The sequence below is a fragment of the Dromiciops gliroides genome, chromosome 5, assembly GCF_019393635.1.
Source record: "Dromiciops gliroides isolate mDroGli1 chromosome 5, mDroGli1.pri, whole genome shotgun sequence".
Lineage (NCBI taxonomy): Eukaryota > Metazoa > Chordata > Mammalia > Microbiotheria > Microbiotheriidae > Dromiciops > Dromiciops gliroides.
In genome coordinates this window covers 130,499,702-130,518,407 of record NC_057865.1, presented here as the reverse complement: position 1 = coordinate 130,518,407, position 18,706 = coordinate 130,499,702, and the positions used below count along the sequence as shown (strand labels likewise).

The window sequence follows — 18,706 nt, the reverse complement described above, 5'->3', positions numbered from 1 at the left end:
TTTGTACCTTTCTAATTATACTTTATATTCCAATTTATGATTATTTGTATATGAGCTTTTTTTCCTTACAAGACTGTTTGATCTGTGAGGACAGGGAGAAAACAGGACAACGTATCTTATTTATCCAAGTGTTTCTTACAGTGAGAAAGCAGAATGCCTCTTACACAATAGGTAACCAATAAATGTTTTTTGAATGATTATCTGGAATGAAGTGTAAGTCTGGAATACCTGGGATGTATCTGTGCATGTGTGTCTGTGTACACGTCTACATAAATATTTTGCCGAAACTCATGATTTCATCATTGTAGGAAACCCCTGATATGGAAATTTTCTCCATGGAAAGTTTAACTCAAGAATCAACAAATAACGACAAGCTGGCTAAAAAATGTAAAAATCATTCTTAGCTTGCACTTAAAAAATAAGCAGCAGTCAGATTTGACTCTTAAGTAGTGGTGTGTCCAACCTTATATAGTCTATTTGGGGGACGGGGGGCGGGGCAATGAGGGCTTGCCCAGGGTCACACAGCTAGTAAGTGTCAAGTGTCTGAGGCTGTATTTGAACTCAGGTCCTCCTGAATCCAGGGCTGGTGCTTTATCCACTGCTCCACCTAGCTGCCCCAACCTTATATAGTCTTAAGAAAAAAAATATATAGCAAAATTATGATCTGAATGAACCTAGGTTTTGGGATTAGAGACTTCACAAAGAAAAGCACTGTTATCATAAAACTTGCAAGACAAACAATGCTATTTAATCCATTTAATTATCATAAAACTTGCAAGACAAACAATGCTATTTAATCCATTTAATTAAAGTTGAAAAAGAAAAAAATACGTCCACTGTAATTTAAAATAAGTTAAAAGACAATGTAAAATACACTCTATAAATTTTATGGCACCTTTAACTGATATAGTAAAATTCAAATACTGATAGTAGAAATAGCAGCAAATATCAAAATAATTCTACCTAAATTTACTAAATGCTTAGGACTGCATACTATGATATTAAATAGAAAACAGTACAACCTTCAAAGATAGATATTAAGATATATAAAGTATTACAGTCAATTTAGTGGTTGCTAGAGTACCTGAAACACCTAAAAATTTTTTGGGGGGATATGTTACAAATATAAAGGAAAAAAGCTTTTAATAAAGAACTATACAAATATATTTCTATATACATATACACACAGTACATATTAAAACTTATGACACATTTTCTAATACATTAGAATTTTTCACATTTGTACATTTAATGGAAAACCATTAAATATTATGTAAACATAGCTCATTTCATAAATGCACATAATTTCTTCCTTTAAAGCATGTAATTTTTCTTTAAAACCTCTAAGTATTCCTGAGTTGCTTTGGAAACAGGATCCTGATTCACATTTGGCTTTCTTGAGGACTCATCAGTAGATCCTATTGGAGAAGCCCTACAAGATTTAGATTCAAGTTCAGCAGTAGCTGGGGAAAAAAGGAAGAAGAAAAAAATTTATATTTAAAAAATATGTGTGTGTATGTATTTTTTTTTCTCTTGGGACTCATGGTTCATCATGTTAAGGAATTCTAGGTGTGAAAATCATGAAAATGGTCAATGGTTCAACTCAGTCTTAGAGTTTCCCAGCACTCTGATGTTAAGTGATTTGCCCATGGTTTCATGGGTGGCACATCTCATGGTGAGGTCTTGAACTCAAGTTTTCCTGGAAGTCACCTACCACACAGGGTTATTTTGAAGCTTTGCAAAGTGTAAAGTGCTATGTAAATGTCAGTCATTATTATTACATTTAAGATTTATATTGATTTTGGAGCAACTTATCAAATTGCTCATATGATATTTCTATTTCATCCTCTGTAGTAGAAGTCAGTATATAAGTTGCAATTATAATTATGTTCATGATGGTCTGCTTATGCTCATGTTGAGCTCTATTTTCTATTTAATTATGTTTATTATTGCCTTTGGGCTCAAAATAAAACCAACCATGCCAATTATTTTATTTGCCTATATGAGGAAAATGTGAACCACACTCCCATTTAGCTGCAACTTCTTTCTATTTTTTGGTTAAATTTATAACCAGGGTGACAACATTACTTTGTTCTTGTAGTACTGTTGATCACTGGACAAAGATTTTAAATTCAGATTCTAATACTTAGACTGATACTTGTAGATGGTTTTAAAATTGTGGGGTTCTTAGTATCATCTGCCCCCTTTCCCACCACTCTCCTGAAATCACTGGAGAATCACAGAACTGAACAGAGTAATAGAATCTCAGACTTTGATATGACTTCAATGGCTCTCTAGTCCAAACAATTCTTGAACAGCAATCTTCTTGATTGCATCCCCCCAAAATGGTTGACTAGCTTCATATCTGAAGATCAGAAGGAGCTACACAGTACTAAGGACCAATCACACTTTTGTAGCCTTGGAAGCTGTGACCAAAGACTTCATTCCCTACTGACCAACCTTCTGGATCTAAGTCTCCCTGGAAGTGGCCAGGCTTGTCTTCTGAGAACAGACACAATCTATCTCTGGGCTTGTGCTATCTTTCTAGTTTATTAGAAAGAACCTGCTAGATCTTCCATTTCATTGGCATAGAAGAATTCATGGTCATTTCAAAGTGATGAAGAGGAGGATGTGCTGTTTCAAGCACCTTTATGGGAGGTTTCCCAGCATAGTTAAAAATCATATAGCCTCAAATTATAACATTTTATTTATGAACAACTTGGACATACCTTCATCAAGTTCCCTAGTTATACTTTGTTCCAACTCCTTCTGCATCTGAAATAACATTAAAAAATACTATTCAGAACAATGAAGTAAAATGAGGAATGAGGAACTCGAGATAATACACAAAACTCAAAAAATCTTTTAAAAAATTGCAGACATCCAAAGAAATTACTAATAAACTTAGACATTAATTTAGTTCGACTATTAGTCATTCAATAGAAAATATATTGGTCTAATAAAATAATACTATTATTAACAGAATCAAGAGTTTATCACAATTAATTATATACAAAGAAACATGAACTTTGTTAGCATAGTAATTGTGTCTCAGGTTTTGAATATATTTTTCTTCTACTCTAAGCAAATCTTACCCTTTCTAATGTCTATTTTTGTCAATATAACATTTTTCTTTAAAAATAAAATCAACTTCATATGCTATACTTTGAAACAATTAATTTCAAAATATTAATACTTCACCTCATTAAGCTACTGACAGTCTAAACACAAAATGAACATCAACTTATAACGTGCAAAAGAGAAAACAAAATGCCTGGAAATGATTAAATGCAATACAGAAATTCCAAGGATGGGCAGAAAGTATGAAATGCAAACAATTCCTACATTTTCTGTTACAAATCAAATATTTCTTAATCCAGAGAGAAACTAATTTCATTTGATTTTCTAAATCCATGCTTTGTGGTTCTGAAGATTTTAGTAACAAGGCTAAAAGAAATTCTGCTTACTACCATAATTTGTAAGGAAGGAAGGAAAGAGACTGGTGCCAGTCTTTCAATTCTTATAACAATTTTATGGAAGTGGGAAGAAAAGATGAGATGGGATAGCACTCTTTATAATGATTCAAGTGAAATAGTTTCCTTTTTAGAAGACAGATGAAATAACATAGTATAGATAGGAGATAAATATTGCAGCATACATATAAAGCATGTGGGGAAAGCATTGCCAAAACAGAGTAAATATTCTTATATATAATGTTCCCATTTAAATGTATACTCAAAAATATTTCTCACCAAATTTATAACAGGAAATGCACAAAAAACTGAGTAAAGAGCTGCAAAAATTTCTGTTATTGTTCATAAAAACATTATCAGAAACTTCTTTTGTCCTGGCAGTAAACTTGGAGGTAAAAGAGGCGGAAAGTTTCTATCTACTTTCGCAGTTCTTAGGTAGATCTTTCTCAGAGTTCTTTAATAGCATCATTCCTAGAAGAGATCTTAGGTGGTGAGAAACTTGACACTGGACAAAACCTTTAACTTAAAAGATTTTAAGTGGTATATTAATAAAGATATACCATGGAAAGAAAAAAAAGTTGATATATTTTTCTTAATGGAAGACAAATATTCAGTATCATTTACAAAAAGCTTTTTTCATATGTCTTATATGGAAACATATCTCTGTGCTTCTCTATATATGACATATATAGACACACATGTACATGTATAATACATAGTGGGTGAGATCAGGAGGAGCCTAGTTAACTTGATGTAGTTGAAAGATAAAGATTTTGTTCTGGATTTGAAGATCTCTTATATGGCGTGAACTTGCCCACAGTGAAACTATGTTTAGCATTTTGGTCACATCTTGATAGGGTATGGTATTTTCTATTTAGGTGCTCACTGACATCATATTGGAGAATTCCAATGTCTCTGATCCCTTTTAAAGGCCAAGTTCAGGGGCATGGCTCAGAGTCACACCAGCCATGTCTCAACCAATTATCAATCTTGTATCAGTAGGCCACCAAATAGCCAGGAAAAAGGCATTTCTTATTTTTAGACATGGGTAATTTCCTAAATATGGTGTCAGTGGGCATAGTCACATTCTCTTTAGGGACATAGCTTCAAAGTCAGAACAAAAGCCTAACTTTAACTTTATCAGGTGAGTAAGGCTCTTCTGGTGATATCTCTCTCTCCATCTCCTTTGTCTATGTATACATATACATCCCTTCCACACTGCAGGGATTAGGGGTACAGTGCCCCCATGATTTGGAAATGCACATAAAATGTTTTGGCCCTTCCTTTGTACCAGAGAAGTCTGAATTTTTTCTTTTTCCTGTTACAGTACCTTATTGTAAAGTTTGGATTAAGTATTTGGTCACAGGCTCTGTGTTGTCTGCTGGTCTTCATGTGTCGCCTATAGTTTCCATAAAATTCCCCCCAAATTTCCATTTAATTTCTTATGCTAACAAGCAATATATGGAAACTGTGATGGGGAAAGTCATGATATGGAAGGGATAACTGTAGTTAAACTCAATATATTATTCCAAAGTTACAGACATCTAATCTGGATAGGTTTTGAACATCAGGGAATGCCTAGTCTGGCTTGGTGAATTTTTCTAGATCCTTCAAGAATATACTTCTATTTGCTATCTCCCAATCACAACTGTTTGTCTGGACTGGCCTCTACATCTTCAAAGCCATTTGGTGCCCCTGTATTTAGATTTCTAGGAAAGAAGGAACCTATATGCTTAATGACTTCAAAACAAAGATGGGAACAGGAGGTGATTTCAGAAAGTATGTTGGAAAACATAGCCCATGTTTGAGAAATTGAAGAGGGCAAAATCTTTTAAGACTACTTAGAATCTGTCTGTCTGTATGTTTGTCATGAATATTTTCTTCCTAAAGAGTTAGAAAGTAAGTACTCCACCCCACCCCCCACCAAGAAAAAAAAAAGAAATGAAATTGGTCATTAAAAGACAGGAAATGATTGGTTACTGCTTTGGGAATATCAGAATCAGCTGTCTGAGTTCATTATGCATATTGACTTGTTTTCAAAAAATGATAAAAAATAAACATCAAATCATAAGTAGTGAAAAATGAGAAGGCATTTTTTTTGTATATAACTTCAATTTGACTTATTAAAAGTAAAATGTTGATACCAAAAGATCAGAAATGGAATAAAGCAAAAGTATTAAATTTTTGTGGGAAATGGTGATAATCAAGGTCAGTTGATAAAAAAAAAGCACCTCAATGAGATCAAAAAAGCAAAGAAGCTACTTTAGCCAGCATACACTTAAGTTTCCTATTAAAGCTGGGAGACATGGAAGACAACTTGGTTCAGAATATAAATTCATTTGTAAAACACTGAGGAAGACTTATAAAACTTTGAAAAGGAGAAACACAATTATAAAAAGCTTATTCATGAAACCTAAGTTGAGGTTTCTAGAGAGGCAGCAAGACATCTGGGATAAGATACTGGACTTGGGAGTCAGGAAGATCTGGATTTAAATCTTACTTGATATACTTCCTAGTTCTGTGATCCTGGGCAAGTCACTTAACTTGCCTGTGATTTGGTTTTCTTATGTGTAAAATGGGCAGGAGGTAGGGGTAATGAGTAAAACATCATGGCCAAAGGCTTTCTTCCATTCCTAATATGCCAAAGTTTACTCTCTAGGATAAATTCCTTTGTGTGGATTCTTTCAAACATTCACTGCATTAATTTGATTTCTCTCTAATTATGAATTCTTTAATGTTGGTGATTTCTGATTGAAGCTTTCCCTACAGTTACCACATGAAAACTGCTTCATTCCATTTTGAATTCTCTCATTTGAAATAAGTTATGGGATTGATTTTTCCATATTTGTGCTTTAAGTATTTCCCCCTAGTATGAATTCTCTGGTGTACAATAAGGTATTCCCTTTAGTTGGAGGATTCCCTCCCTCCCCCCCCCCCCAGATTTACCAATGCCCAAAGGCCCCAACCAGAGGAAATTGATCTAGATTGATTGGATTAAGTGAGCCTGAGAGTGACTGACTAACCCACTTAAAGTTAATTAAATTGAAACCACACCTGGCCAGCTCTTAAGAGGGTATTTTTCTTAGACGCTAAGGACTTTGAATTCAACAACCCTCATGTCCAGTGAACCAATGGATTTGGGTGATGCTGAAGGAAGGCCTCTTCCATAGGAGAGAGGCAGGAAGTAGGAAGGGCTGCTGGCTCTCTGGCTCTTTCTCTTTGGTGGTTGGAACCTCATGTTGGTGGCAGAAGGGAAGAAGGAGGCCAGGCTGAACTCTTAGGGTAGATAGGCTTTGCTATCTTTATGAACTCCATGTGTTCTCTCTTTACTCTTTAATAAATACTTAATGCCAAACTTGGTGCGAAGGCTTCTAATTTACAAGTAAACCTTAGCTAGTTTTCCCTAAACTGGGGACAGAAAAAAAGGTGACCACACATTAGATTTTAAATGTCACATCCCACAATATTGTTCTAAGGAAAGCACTATACAAATGTGGGTTCTTATTATTCGCATCCTCCAGTAAGAATAAATATTTCCAAAGTTAGGGTTAATATAAACAATCCTGACAAAACTTTGATGTTAAAATTAATTCTCATTTCTGCTAAAGGGAGCACCAGGTTAGGTAGGACAATGCTGGTATCTATGAAAAACAGGAAGGAGTAGGAAAGAAGTGAAGCTAACGGTAAATGATAAAAGGATTTTCTCCTTGTAAATTTTTAAAAACTTTACAGGTTGGCAGTTGGTTGGAAGAGAAGAAAAGTACTTAGTGGATTATTAATCATTATATTAGCTTTCCCTCATGTGTTTACTTCTTTGAAAATATTGTCACTCTTTGTAAAATTGTAGATCCTGTATTGAATCTGTAACTGTGTCATCATGAAAAATGAATATTGGGAACTTTAAGTTTAGTTTGCTTTTGAAATTTCAACAGCCAGAAAATAATTAAGCAACAACTAACAAATAAAAAAAAAAGATATCTCAACTTAAAGATTAAAAAACAAAGAAGTGGGTTTACAAGCAGGGGCAAGTCTGAGTATTTTTAAATTTTGTTTTTTGTGTGAAATTGAGACAACTTGGACTTAAAATGCAGTGTGGCTTAGTGGATAGATAGGGCCTCAAAATCAGGAAAGGTTCAAATGTCATCTCTAGATAAGTCACATAAAACACTCTTTTCCATAGTCAACTCCCTAATACTACAGATTACAAAGGAGCTGCTGATTTGTATTGGTAGAGGAAGTTCCTAATTAGGAGCTCCCTATATGGATGAAATCACAGGCCACATAAGAAATAAAATAAATGTTAAGATGGATGCATAAACATTTTAAAAAATTAATGCAGACAGCATATGATATTGTAGAATACCTGAATACAAATGTACTTTCATCCATTCAACTATCTAATTCAACTATAAGATTTCAACCAGGCACATGCTATGTAGAAAACATTGTGTATTGTGTCTCAAACAACACAAAAGGGGAGAAAAAGTCTGTGACTCCAAGGAGTTCACAATGCACTTTTAAGGGTACTGATTTCTGAAATACTGTAACAATGAATAGTACAGTTTGAGATTCCATGTTGGAGATAATGTTTTATCTTCTGAGACAATTGTCATTGAAGTATTTGTATATAGTACTGATCAATATGTTTTACCTACATTTTTACATTTCTTAAGATTTAAGAATGATGGATGCCATGTGCTCAGGATGTATTTAAATGTCAGATAGTTAAAAGATGTAGATGATTTATACAAATGTAACAAAATCAAGTATGATCTACTCTAACCATTTACACATCACATACTTTAATATACTGTTTACTTTTAAATGCTTATTAATATGGAGAGCTACTTTTAAAAAAATCAGATATTAGACTAAAGTGGTTCAAGCCACAAATAGTCAATAAGAACATTAAGCAATGTTGACTACACACCTTTTCATGAATCTGGTTGCAGAGAAGAGAAGGGAGAAACAGATTGTTGATCAAGGAGCTGAAGAAGTAAGAACACATTTATAGATCTCATACCAAAAGATTCAGTGAAACAAAGGAAAAGTAGTGAGCTTGAGCTGATTCCCAAAGGGAAAGAGTGAATATAATGCCTCTGTCTATACAGGTAAAATGAAGTGGTCAACTGAGAGTTGATAAGGAGACTTTCACATGGAATACTTTCCTCAAAATTACAAAACAATCTCTTTTTAAAATAAACATTTTAATTAAATGATTCATAGGAAAGACATAGTAATTAACTAACATTCATGTTTCTTTTTCATATCAATATCACCCAGATGCTTACAAGATATAGACTCATAAAGCTTAATCCTTTCATCTTAACTGACTGATTAATTCATTCAATACATTTTTAAGGGCACTTCAGCAATGTCTTAAAAATCTAAACATTTGCTCAACTTAATGTTGACTACATTACATTTACTGTGTCAATGATGGGAGGTCCTTAGAAATGGACATATTTTATAAAGTGGGAGAAATACAGAGATACACAATATCTTTTTTTTTTTTTTTTGGTGAGGCAATTGGGGTTAAGTGATTTGCCCAGGGTCACACAGCTAGTAAGTGTCAAGTGTCTGAGGCTGCATTTAAACTCAGTTCCTTCTGACTCCAGGGCCAGTGCTCTATCCACTGCGCCACCTAGCTGCCCCTTAATACACAGTATCTCTTAAGGCTATATACCTAGTTTAAGAGAACGTTTATACAAATATGAACTAAAAAGCTAAATCAGGAGATAATTATTCATATTACATTGTCATTACTTTGCAATACATTTCTGAAGGATCCTCTAAAAAAAGAGGTTGTGTTTATATATGTGTGGTTTTCTTGTGTTTATACATGTGTGTTTGTTTTAAGAAATTCTGAAAAAGAAACAGAAAGAAGAATCACGAAAAGACTTTAAGTGTTAAAATGCCATTACCATGGGAAAAATAAATCAGAGGAGATAAATATGTCTCTCTTTTAAGTACTGGTTGGTGAGAAAATAGTATTTAATTTTTGTTTTTTTAGAACAATGAGGGTTAAATGACTTGCCCAGGGTAATACTGCTAGTAAGTATTCAAGTGTCTGAGGCTGAATTTGAACTCAGGTCCTCCTGAATACAGGGCTGGTGCTTTATCCACTGCACCACCTAGTTGCCCCTGAAAATAGTATTTAATTTAAAGAATCCTTATATGAGTACCACTTGTGATGGTTACATAAATTGTGTAAAACCAGATATAACTATATCTGAGAAGTTAACAGACTAATACATCAGATAGTCATGGATCTAAAAAACATTTAAAAACTCATTAGCTAGCATTTTTAGTTATTATTAGGTAAAAGGAACACTTTCATTTTAATAGATCACAAAAAGAAATATGGCATTCAAAATATTTAAGCAGGAAATTTCACTAATATGAATATTTTACATTATATCTTTAACATAAAGGAAGAAAAAAAATTCTAAATGTCTTACCTTTGTCAAGTAGGCCTCTACTCTGTTTTTTGAAGACACTGTGTTTCCAGGAGAATACATTAGATTTCCTCTTGGAAGAAGACTTCTATTGAGGACTATGCTAGTATTAAGATTCCCAACATGAGGTGGCTCTAGAACTGGACTTGAAGTAAAACTGTTCATTAAAGTTTTACTCTTTTGTTTTTCATTCAGGAGTTTGGCACTCACCTCAGTTAGCTTCTCATTAGTTCTGTGAACATTTCAAAGCACATACATGGTTAGCATTTTTCTTAAATGGCTGGATTTTTTATTAATGCTATCATAATTGTAACTTTTCCCTAAGTAATTTCTTAATTCTGAAAACAATTAAAGTATGTCAGTTATTAAAGTTTGGCATAATTGAGTTATTTCTAGTAAGGTCCTTTCTCAACAAATGGTATAAATAAATTGAGTGAAGAAAAAGGTTTTCAAAATTTTAGGGAAAATTAAAAACCAAATCAAACCACAAAAGGTACTTATAAATCTGGGGCTCCTTGCTCATCTGATCTTTAAGGAAGCCATTAAAAACACTTGTATTCTATGAATTTATACTGGAAATTACTAGAGTTGTTTTAAAGTTATGAAATCTGGATTATCCTAGGCAGTACATTTGCAGTCTTTCCCCCAGTACCTAGGTAGCAGCCAAATGACTTGGGGATGCAATCTCTAGGGGGACTGAGGCTAAAACAAATCCTGAAGCTCTCAAATGTATATCCAGCCCATAATATGTACCCATCATTGTCACCAAGATATATAACAAGGAAGACTGCACTACCCCTTTTTCTTGAACATATAGTATCTTTTGGAAATCCAAGACTCTAATTTAAACCCTTATATAATATTTCCTTTTCTTCTTTTCCCCCTCGGAGAGCTTTCACATGTATAGAAAACTGAAGGGGCTGGACAGCAGGAAATTGAGGCGCATGGTTTGACTTGTAGGCCAGTAGGATGGCCCTGAGTCCTGCAGCCCTGGTTGTCACCATTAGGGGAAGATAATTTACAATGTGCCATATCCTGCTATGATTCTGTTATATATTTTCAGAAACATTTAAAACCTTATAGTATTGTCATTTGGTGAATTGATAATAAAGTTATTCTAATTTTCAAAATATCTAACGTCACCTCAGAAGGACTAATCTGTAGCAGATAGTAAAAAGAAATAATATAACATATAAATAAGACACACTTAAAAATAAGTAATTTTCATAGGATCATAGACTGAGGACTGAAAGGTGAGGAAACTGAGGCCCTGGGAGGTTAAGCGACTTGTCCAAGGTCATATATAGTAGTACACATCAGAGGCAAGATTTGAAGCCAGGTCCTCTGACTCTACAGCCAGATTACCATCTTTCCAATGTGCCACACTGCATTCCTTTGTACCTAGTTAACATTTAAAAAAATATTTGGTTTACCAATATTTATAAAAGTATAAACTCTATAGTTAATCTCCATTTCCAAATGAAGTTATAGATTTGTCCATTAAGGATTTGTTAAATTCAAAATGGAAAACTTTAAAAGCAATTTGATTTATGTCTAAGTACTATTTTCTTAGTGTTTGGGCTTACCTGTCTAATTTGTTTGACAATGATTTTCTGGCTTTTAATTCTTCAGAATAAAGCTGTCTGTATCTCTCTAGTTCTGCCTTCGTAGAGTCTTGATGTGAGTTTTTCATTTTGGAGAGTTCGGTTTCTAGATCTCTAATTCGAAGCTCCATTTGGTTTCTTATTGAAGCATTGTTATTTTCTCTTAATTGTTCTAAGTTCTCTTGGGATACTGCTTGTGTCTACACCAAATGGAAGACAAAGAACCAAATTTAAAAAAAGGTCCAACTCTATCCTGAAAATTATAAAATGTCTGTTGCCATATTCTGTTAGGTTTCAATTTAATTTTAGTGATTCAGAGAGTAATTCTGAATTTTTTTTTTTTTGCAGGCAATGGGGGTTAAGTGACTTGCCCAGGGTCACACAGCTAGTAAGTGTCAAGTGTCTGAGGTCGGATTTGAACTCAGGTACTCCTGAATCCAGGGCCGGTGCTTTAACCACTGAGCCATCTAGCTGCCCCCTGCAATTCTGAATTTCTAAAAATAGGTCCTAATTTTGAAAGTACTCATTATCAAGGTCAGCTGAATTAAATTTGAACTTAAAAAACAACAACCCTATTTCTATTGGATTCACTAGTTTTGATCCTAGTGCTAATATTAGATCATTATAAAAACTTAATTCTTAAAAACAAACAAGACTCCAGAATATTCCAGAATGTTATGTCACAATTAAAATATTTTTTGAAGAAAATAAACCTTACCCTTCAATTTTTTCTAATTATGCCAATTATTTTTTTTAATTGATAGTATATATGGTTATTGTCACTTATGATTTCAAAGGCTATTATTTGCTTTTTTATAGTAATACCAAGCTTATGGAGACCCATAGAAAAGGCAGAGGGAAACATATTCTAAAAAATTTATCTTGGAGTTAGAACAGGGAAAACAAATCCTAGACCTTCATTTACATAGATACATTTTTTTGGGGGGGGGGCAGGGCAATGAGGGTTAAGTGACTTACCCAGGGTCACACAGCTAGTAAGTGTCAAGTGTCTGAGGCTGGATTTGAACTCAGGTCCCCCTGAATCCAAGGCCAGTGCTTTATCCACTGAGCCACCTAGCTGCCCCACATAGATACATTTTAAAAGCATAGTAGTGATAAAGACAGTAACCTGTAAGAATAGGTTCACTTCTTTTAGTTTTTCTACAATCTCTTGCCTTGCTCGTTCTTCAATCTCATGTTTATATTGTTTTAATTGATTGTGTTCTAGCTTAGTAATTTCTAAATGATGTTTAAGGTTAACCACATCTTCTTCCAATTGTCTTTTATTCCTTTCCAGCTTGTCACATTTCTTTTGCAAGGCTTTCATAGAAAACAACTCTTCTTGAAGACTTCGATTTGTTGATTCCAACTGTATACATTTTGAAGATGCTGTTTCCAATTGTTGTGTAAGGTCTTCAATCTGTTTGTATAAAATATCAGTTTAGCAAATTACCTAAGTAAAATAAAGGTCTTTCAACTTAAATACTAATTTAAAACTATTAAGATTAAATTATTTTTAATTTAGTTATAAGGATAATGATACATTTCATTACATCACAGCTATGAAATGATGATTTAGGTAAATTTACAACTCAAAGTTCAAACTGAAAGGAGAAACCATGAAGTTATATTACTAGCTCTGATACTCTGTTTAATGCACATTTAGTACTTGATCCCACATTGTCTTCTGTGTTCTCTAATTTGTCCATGTGTCCTTTCTGACCAGATTCTTAGTATAGTGAGCGGATATCACATAAAACCCCTACGAGATGGATGTCAACAAATTCTTCTTAAGTTATGTTAGGCCTAAAGAAACAATAGATTTTAAAAGGAATTTGGAAAGAAATGAGATTCTTTTTTATCATTCTAGTAAGAACACTGATTCTATAGTGATAGACTTTACTGAGAAAAAAATTAATTTAGGCTAATTTGAATGTCACATGGTGAGATTCTGATCAATTACAGAGCCAGAGAAAACAATGTCTCTCATTTACAAAACTCTGGTGATAGTATCCAGGGACTATACCACATTTAGCAGAGGTTCTATTGTGTACTGTCTCTCTTCCTGCTTCCTAAGTGTCTCAACAAAATTAACCAACAAGCGTAGCAGGATTTCTACCTGTTTTCCTTCAGCCTGTTAGATGACTGACTGAAATAAGTGAAAAATAAGAGTGATACTACTGAGTTCCAAAGGGCAAAAACCCAATAACGTTAAGAAGTTAGTTCTTTTCAATAAATACTGACGAGAACTCCAAGACGACAGACTAGGAAAATTAATGATAGTGAGAGATGTTTCTAAGGAGTCACTTAACATTATAGAAAAAAAAAAAAACCAGTAGTACTACTAGTTAGCATTTACATAGCACTTTAAGGTTTGCAAAGTGTTTTATATGTTATTTCATTGGAACAATTATTACGTTTTTCAAAACCTCTAGGACTTTCCCCTAACGTGTGATGTTGTAAGATGTTAGCTTCAGATGTATTAGTCAATTTATTATTATTTATTATTCTTCCATCACGGGGAGAATCTTTGCTTCCCTAAAATAGAAAAGCAGTATATAGGATATACTGCAGTGGAATAGTTTTCATCCACTTATTGGTGGAATGAAATGAAAATATTCTAAGTACTGGAGTCCTTCCCTCTCTTAAATCAACTCAAGTCCTATTTCTATGGAGAAAGTCTTTTTAACTTTTAACTCTGTGTTGTATTATGAAGTTTCTTAACATTAGCAGTGATCATATTGCAATCAAACTGTTACTTTATTTGTTCTTTATCACTTTAAAATCTCTTTAAAAAGCTACTGCTTTTCAAATTGTTTTTGCCTACTAGTAATCCTTTTTGGGGAATATTTTTTCCTCTTTAGGATTACAGAAGTAGAGTGTCAGAGGGAGCCCAAAGGTTATAAGAGGCCCTATGAATGTTGACCCTAAAAGGCTTTCCAGCATTTGCTCTCTTGAAACAGACCATTTCCCTTTGGGATTACTCTAATTGTTAGAAAGTTTTTCTTCACATTAAACCTAAATCTGTGGCTTTGGAACTTTCATTCATGGTTAAAACAAGTCTAATATTTCTCCCACTTGACAATGTTTTCAAATACTTGAGAAACTCTTTCAATACATTTAGGTATATTCTTTATGACATGAATTCTATAATGTAAATAGAGGAAAAATTTCTACTGTACAAATCTATATAGAAAGTCACTGGAGCCCAGAATTTTCAGGGAGATATAAAGTCCCCAAGCTTGTCTACTGTGTCCCTGACATCAGCAAGAACTGTGTGACAAGGCCTTAGATAAAAAGTGTTGCCTTCCAAGTATGGGCACTTTATAGCTTTCCATGGTTACTGGTGTCCAATGACCTGCAACATCTATAACCATTTCAAAAGGAATACAAAGACATTTTACATTTTCCAATACTAAGTAAGGATTACCTTATTTTTTAACCTATTAATTTGTCTATCCATTTCAGAATGTGTTCGCCTCAGTCCGCCCTGGTAAACAACATCTTCTTTTTCATATTCTTTTAATTTCTTTTTTGTTATTTTCAGCAGTCTTTTAAATCTGTAAGAATGAACAGATTAAGTGAAACTCCTTATACTTTAAATATTACATATTGAAAAATTATTATTTTTGACTCATTGCCTTAAATTATTTTCAATCATAGAAAAAATAAATCTGAAAAGAATTCTTGAGGTCACCCAATTCAAATCTGACAATATTTTGTTAAAATAAAACCAAAGAAACAGTAGCCTCCCAAACAATTTCATCTCTATTGTCAGCTCTTCATCAATATCACTTCATCGTAGAATAGTCTCCAAATGGTTTCTAGTACATTGTAATGGTTTTAGAAAGGAGGATATCTTCAATTAATATAATCAGAAATTTAAGTAAGTAAACTTATTTTTTTTTGAAGTTTTATGGTGATGTTTTGTGCCTTTGTTATTTTAATTGTAGATCTGTGTAAATTAGCTGGTGGAATATTTAAATACCCCATCCCACAAAATATAAATGATATCATTTAATGTTATTAGAAAACAAAGTTGCATTAAAAACGTTTGTTTATTAGATTAAATATAAGCAGACCCTAACTTGAAAAGTAAATTAAATCTCAAAAGTTACTTTGTAAATTGACTGGTTGGAATATTTCTTCCCCCTCAAAACTAGTGCTCTAAAAAGCAGTTCAATATAATCCCACAAAAACCTATTTAAATGATAACACAGCTGAATTATAGTTCTGGAAAATGCATGATGGTTTAGAGATTCTCCTCTGCCACTGAAGTGGCAGCCTGTAGACTGTGGTCAGAGAATCTGATACTTGAACAGTGGTGGCCCCCTGCCATATTCAATTCAAATTCATCAATTTGAATTCAATTCAAATTCAATTAAAAAGCATTATGTGTTTACCCCTAAAGATTGTGATAGAATATAAAATTAAGACAGGCCATAGTCTGTGCTCTCATACAATTTGGATAAAAGACATACATGTAGATAATTACGATTCACAATAAAACTTTAAGAGCATTAGGAGGTGTGTAATGAAAGTTCAATGTGAAGTCTGATGGTAAAGGTCATTCATTAACAACAGAGATCAGAGTAGGCCCCACAGAGGAGCTACATTTGGGTGAAGATGCATGTAGTGGGCATGGGTGAACATTACAGGCACAGGGTAGAGGTGGGAAAGTATAGGGCATGTTTTGAAGGACAGATAATAGTTCAGTTTAATTAGAGCTTAGGTTGTCTAAGAGGTAACAATATAATTTACGTGTGGAAAGACAGGATGCTGCCACATTGTGAAGGGCCTTAAATGTTAGGCTAAGAAATCTGGAAAGGTCTAACTCAAAAGTCATATCCTAAATGGAATCTTGCTGATCCCACAAAGTCAGAAGGGGTCCTTTTCTCCTCTAGTCTGATGGCATTTTCTCTGGACCATTCCTAAGAATTTATTCTTATTTGCACAAGAGTTATTTAAGTCCCTGAATTACCTCTTTTACTAGACTGTAATCACTTTCAAAGCAGAGACTGTATATTACTCACTTCTGTGGCTCCAGGGACTAGCACAGTATTTTATATACAACAGATGTTTAATAAATAATACTTTGTGACTGAATGATAAAGAAAAAAATAAGTGAATAATGAAGGAAATAAATTAGGATGGAAAACACTGGGACCTTATAGAAATAATCTGTGCAGAAATAGTATACTTAACAAGAGACTCTGTCAAATGCCATATAGTACAATTCTGGAAAACATACTTTAAAGTACATGTGCTTTATAGCATCTTACTACAACTTCAAAGATACAGGTCAGAAAATTTGATTTTCAGCAATAAGTTAGTAAATAAAATGAAAATGAAAAGATTCTTTATTCACTCAGAATTATATGTACTATAATTATCCAAGTGTTAATATATAAAATGAATTTGTACTTAAGATTTAACAAAATTTTTAAGTCCTTCCTTACTTAGTGTTTGGTTGAAACAATCTGGAAAAAGAAGTCTTACCCACTAACATCTTTCTGTAATTCATTGTTTCTCTTCATCTCTTGTTCTAGACGATTTTCCAGAGACTGCTTTAAGTCAATGAGTTTCTTTAATTTTTCCCTTTCGGTTTCAAGCTTTGAAAATATTTAAAAAATATATTACAAGAACTGAACTGGCATTTAAAAAAGGATACTTTTCATTAACTACAGATCCACCTGTAAATATCAGTTTAAGTGTAGTTTATAAATTCAAAATATGGAAAGAGAAAATTATTGATCTTACTTAAAATGACATAGCTTTCCTCTGATTTCACTACAAACTATTTCTTTTTTGAAATTTAGGTCAATGAAAGCTCTTATTTGATTTCAATATAGTTATTACTTATACTTAAAATGTTAATAATGATGTTAATAAATTTTAAAATGGTTAAAATGCATAGGAATACATAGAATGTGGGCCAAGTTTGCCAAAAGACCTTTCTGTACAGCCAAAGGAATGGTCCCCTCATCCCCATTCCCCCTCTGTTGGCACACCTCGCTCACGCTCTAAGCATTCCTATGCTGAAATGTCTATATATGTGTTCTTATGTTAGGCTATAAAACTGTTTTCCAAATATCGTTGTATTTGGCTAAGTGAGAGGCAACCTGAGTAAGTTCCTGTTTTGTTATTCTCCTTGAGTGGTACCTATTGCTCTAGAAAGAATATGAGTCAGGTAAATGACCTGTCCTCTTTTGAACTTTTTTTTTTTTTTTTTGCGGGGCAATGAGGGTTAGGTGACTTGCCTAGGGTCACACAGCTAGCAAGTGTCAAGTGTCTGAGGTTGATCTTGAACTCAGGTCCTCCTGAATCCAGGGCCAGTACTTTATCCACTGCGCCACCTAGCTGCCCACCAAAACCTCTCTCTTTTTTTGGGGGGAGGAGCAATGAAAGTTAAGTGACTTGCCCAGGGTCACACAGCTAGTAAGTCTTTTCTATCTTAAAAGGGAATAAAGAACTCTCCTCATTCTGCTGAATTCTGCTGCCCCTTCTAGATTCACTCCCATTTTTCCTCTTTGCTTCCAAACTTCTCTAAGGAATGACTATCCCACAGCTGTCATTTCCTCATTTCTTATTCACATTTCATTAATCTATTTATTTATAACAGTTTCCTTATTTATTTGGTCTGTACCTGTGATTTAACTAGTATAAGGAAATCTCAGTGAAAAAATTCAATCCGTTACCTGCACCTAGCCTGAAATTTAGAATCTTCAACCCTAAGCATCTTAGGGAATGACTTAAGGCACCAAGAAGTTACAGGCCTGCCCAGGATCACAAAGCCAGAGTTGGGATTCAAATCCATGTTTTCCTAATTCGGAGGCAGGCTCTGTATGCATATAACATAATGCTTTTCTTTATTTCCATGAAATCTGGGTTTCCTCCCTTCTAGTTACTGAAACTGCTCAAAAAGCAGAAGTTCTATCCATACCCCTAAAACTTTTTTTTTTTTTAGTCCATGACTTTGCTGCAATATGGGATCCTGTTTCTCTTATCAGATTTGTCATTCATTATCCCTATAAATGATCCCTTTGGTGTTTCTCTTTCCTCTTATATCTCAAGGCTAACAACCTTAATCCAGATGCCTTACCTCAAGCAGAGGATCATAAATTGAGAGGTGAACACCTTAGTCCAACAGGCACAGAGACATAAAGTAACA

General features: G+C 33.7%; 1 protein-coding gene across 4 annotated transcripts in view; it reads right to left on the bottom strand.

The window, feature by feature from the left end:
- Positions 1–605: 605 nt before the first annotated feature.
- Positions 606–18,706, bottom strand: part of ANKRD26 (ankyrin repeat domain 26) — a 99,277-nt gene continuing 81,176 nt past the window's right edge. Inside the window, exons 33-40 of one of the 4 annotated variants that reach the window (XM_043968081.1) lie at positions 17,035–17,147; positions 14,966–15,095; positions 12,665–12,955; positions 11,518–11,735; positions 9,935–10,163; positions 8,404–8,415; positions 2,730–2,775; positions 606–1,463 (exon numbers count right to left, since the gene is read on the bottom strand). In XM_043968081.1, coding sequence (XP_043824016.1) covers positions 1,315–1,463; positions 2,730–2,775; positions 8,404–8,415; positions 9,935–10,163; positions 11,518–11,735; positions 12,665–12,955; positions 14,966–15,095; positions 17,035–17,147 — 1,188 coding nt within the window. In that variant the 3' untranslated portion in view covers positions 606–1,314. Of the gene's footprint in view, positions 1,464–2,729; positions 2,776–8,403; positions 8,462–9,934; positions 10,164–11,517; positions 11,736–12,664; positions 12,956–14,965; positions 15,096–17,034; positions 17,148–18,706 lie in introns of all 4 variants that reach the window. The other 3 variants (XM_043968083.1, XR_006353319.1, XM_043968082.1) reach the window with 3 other exon arrangements.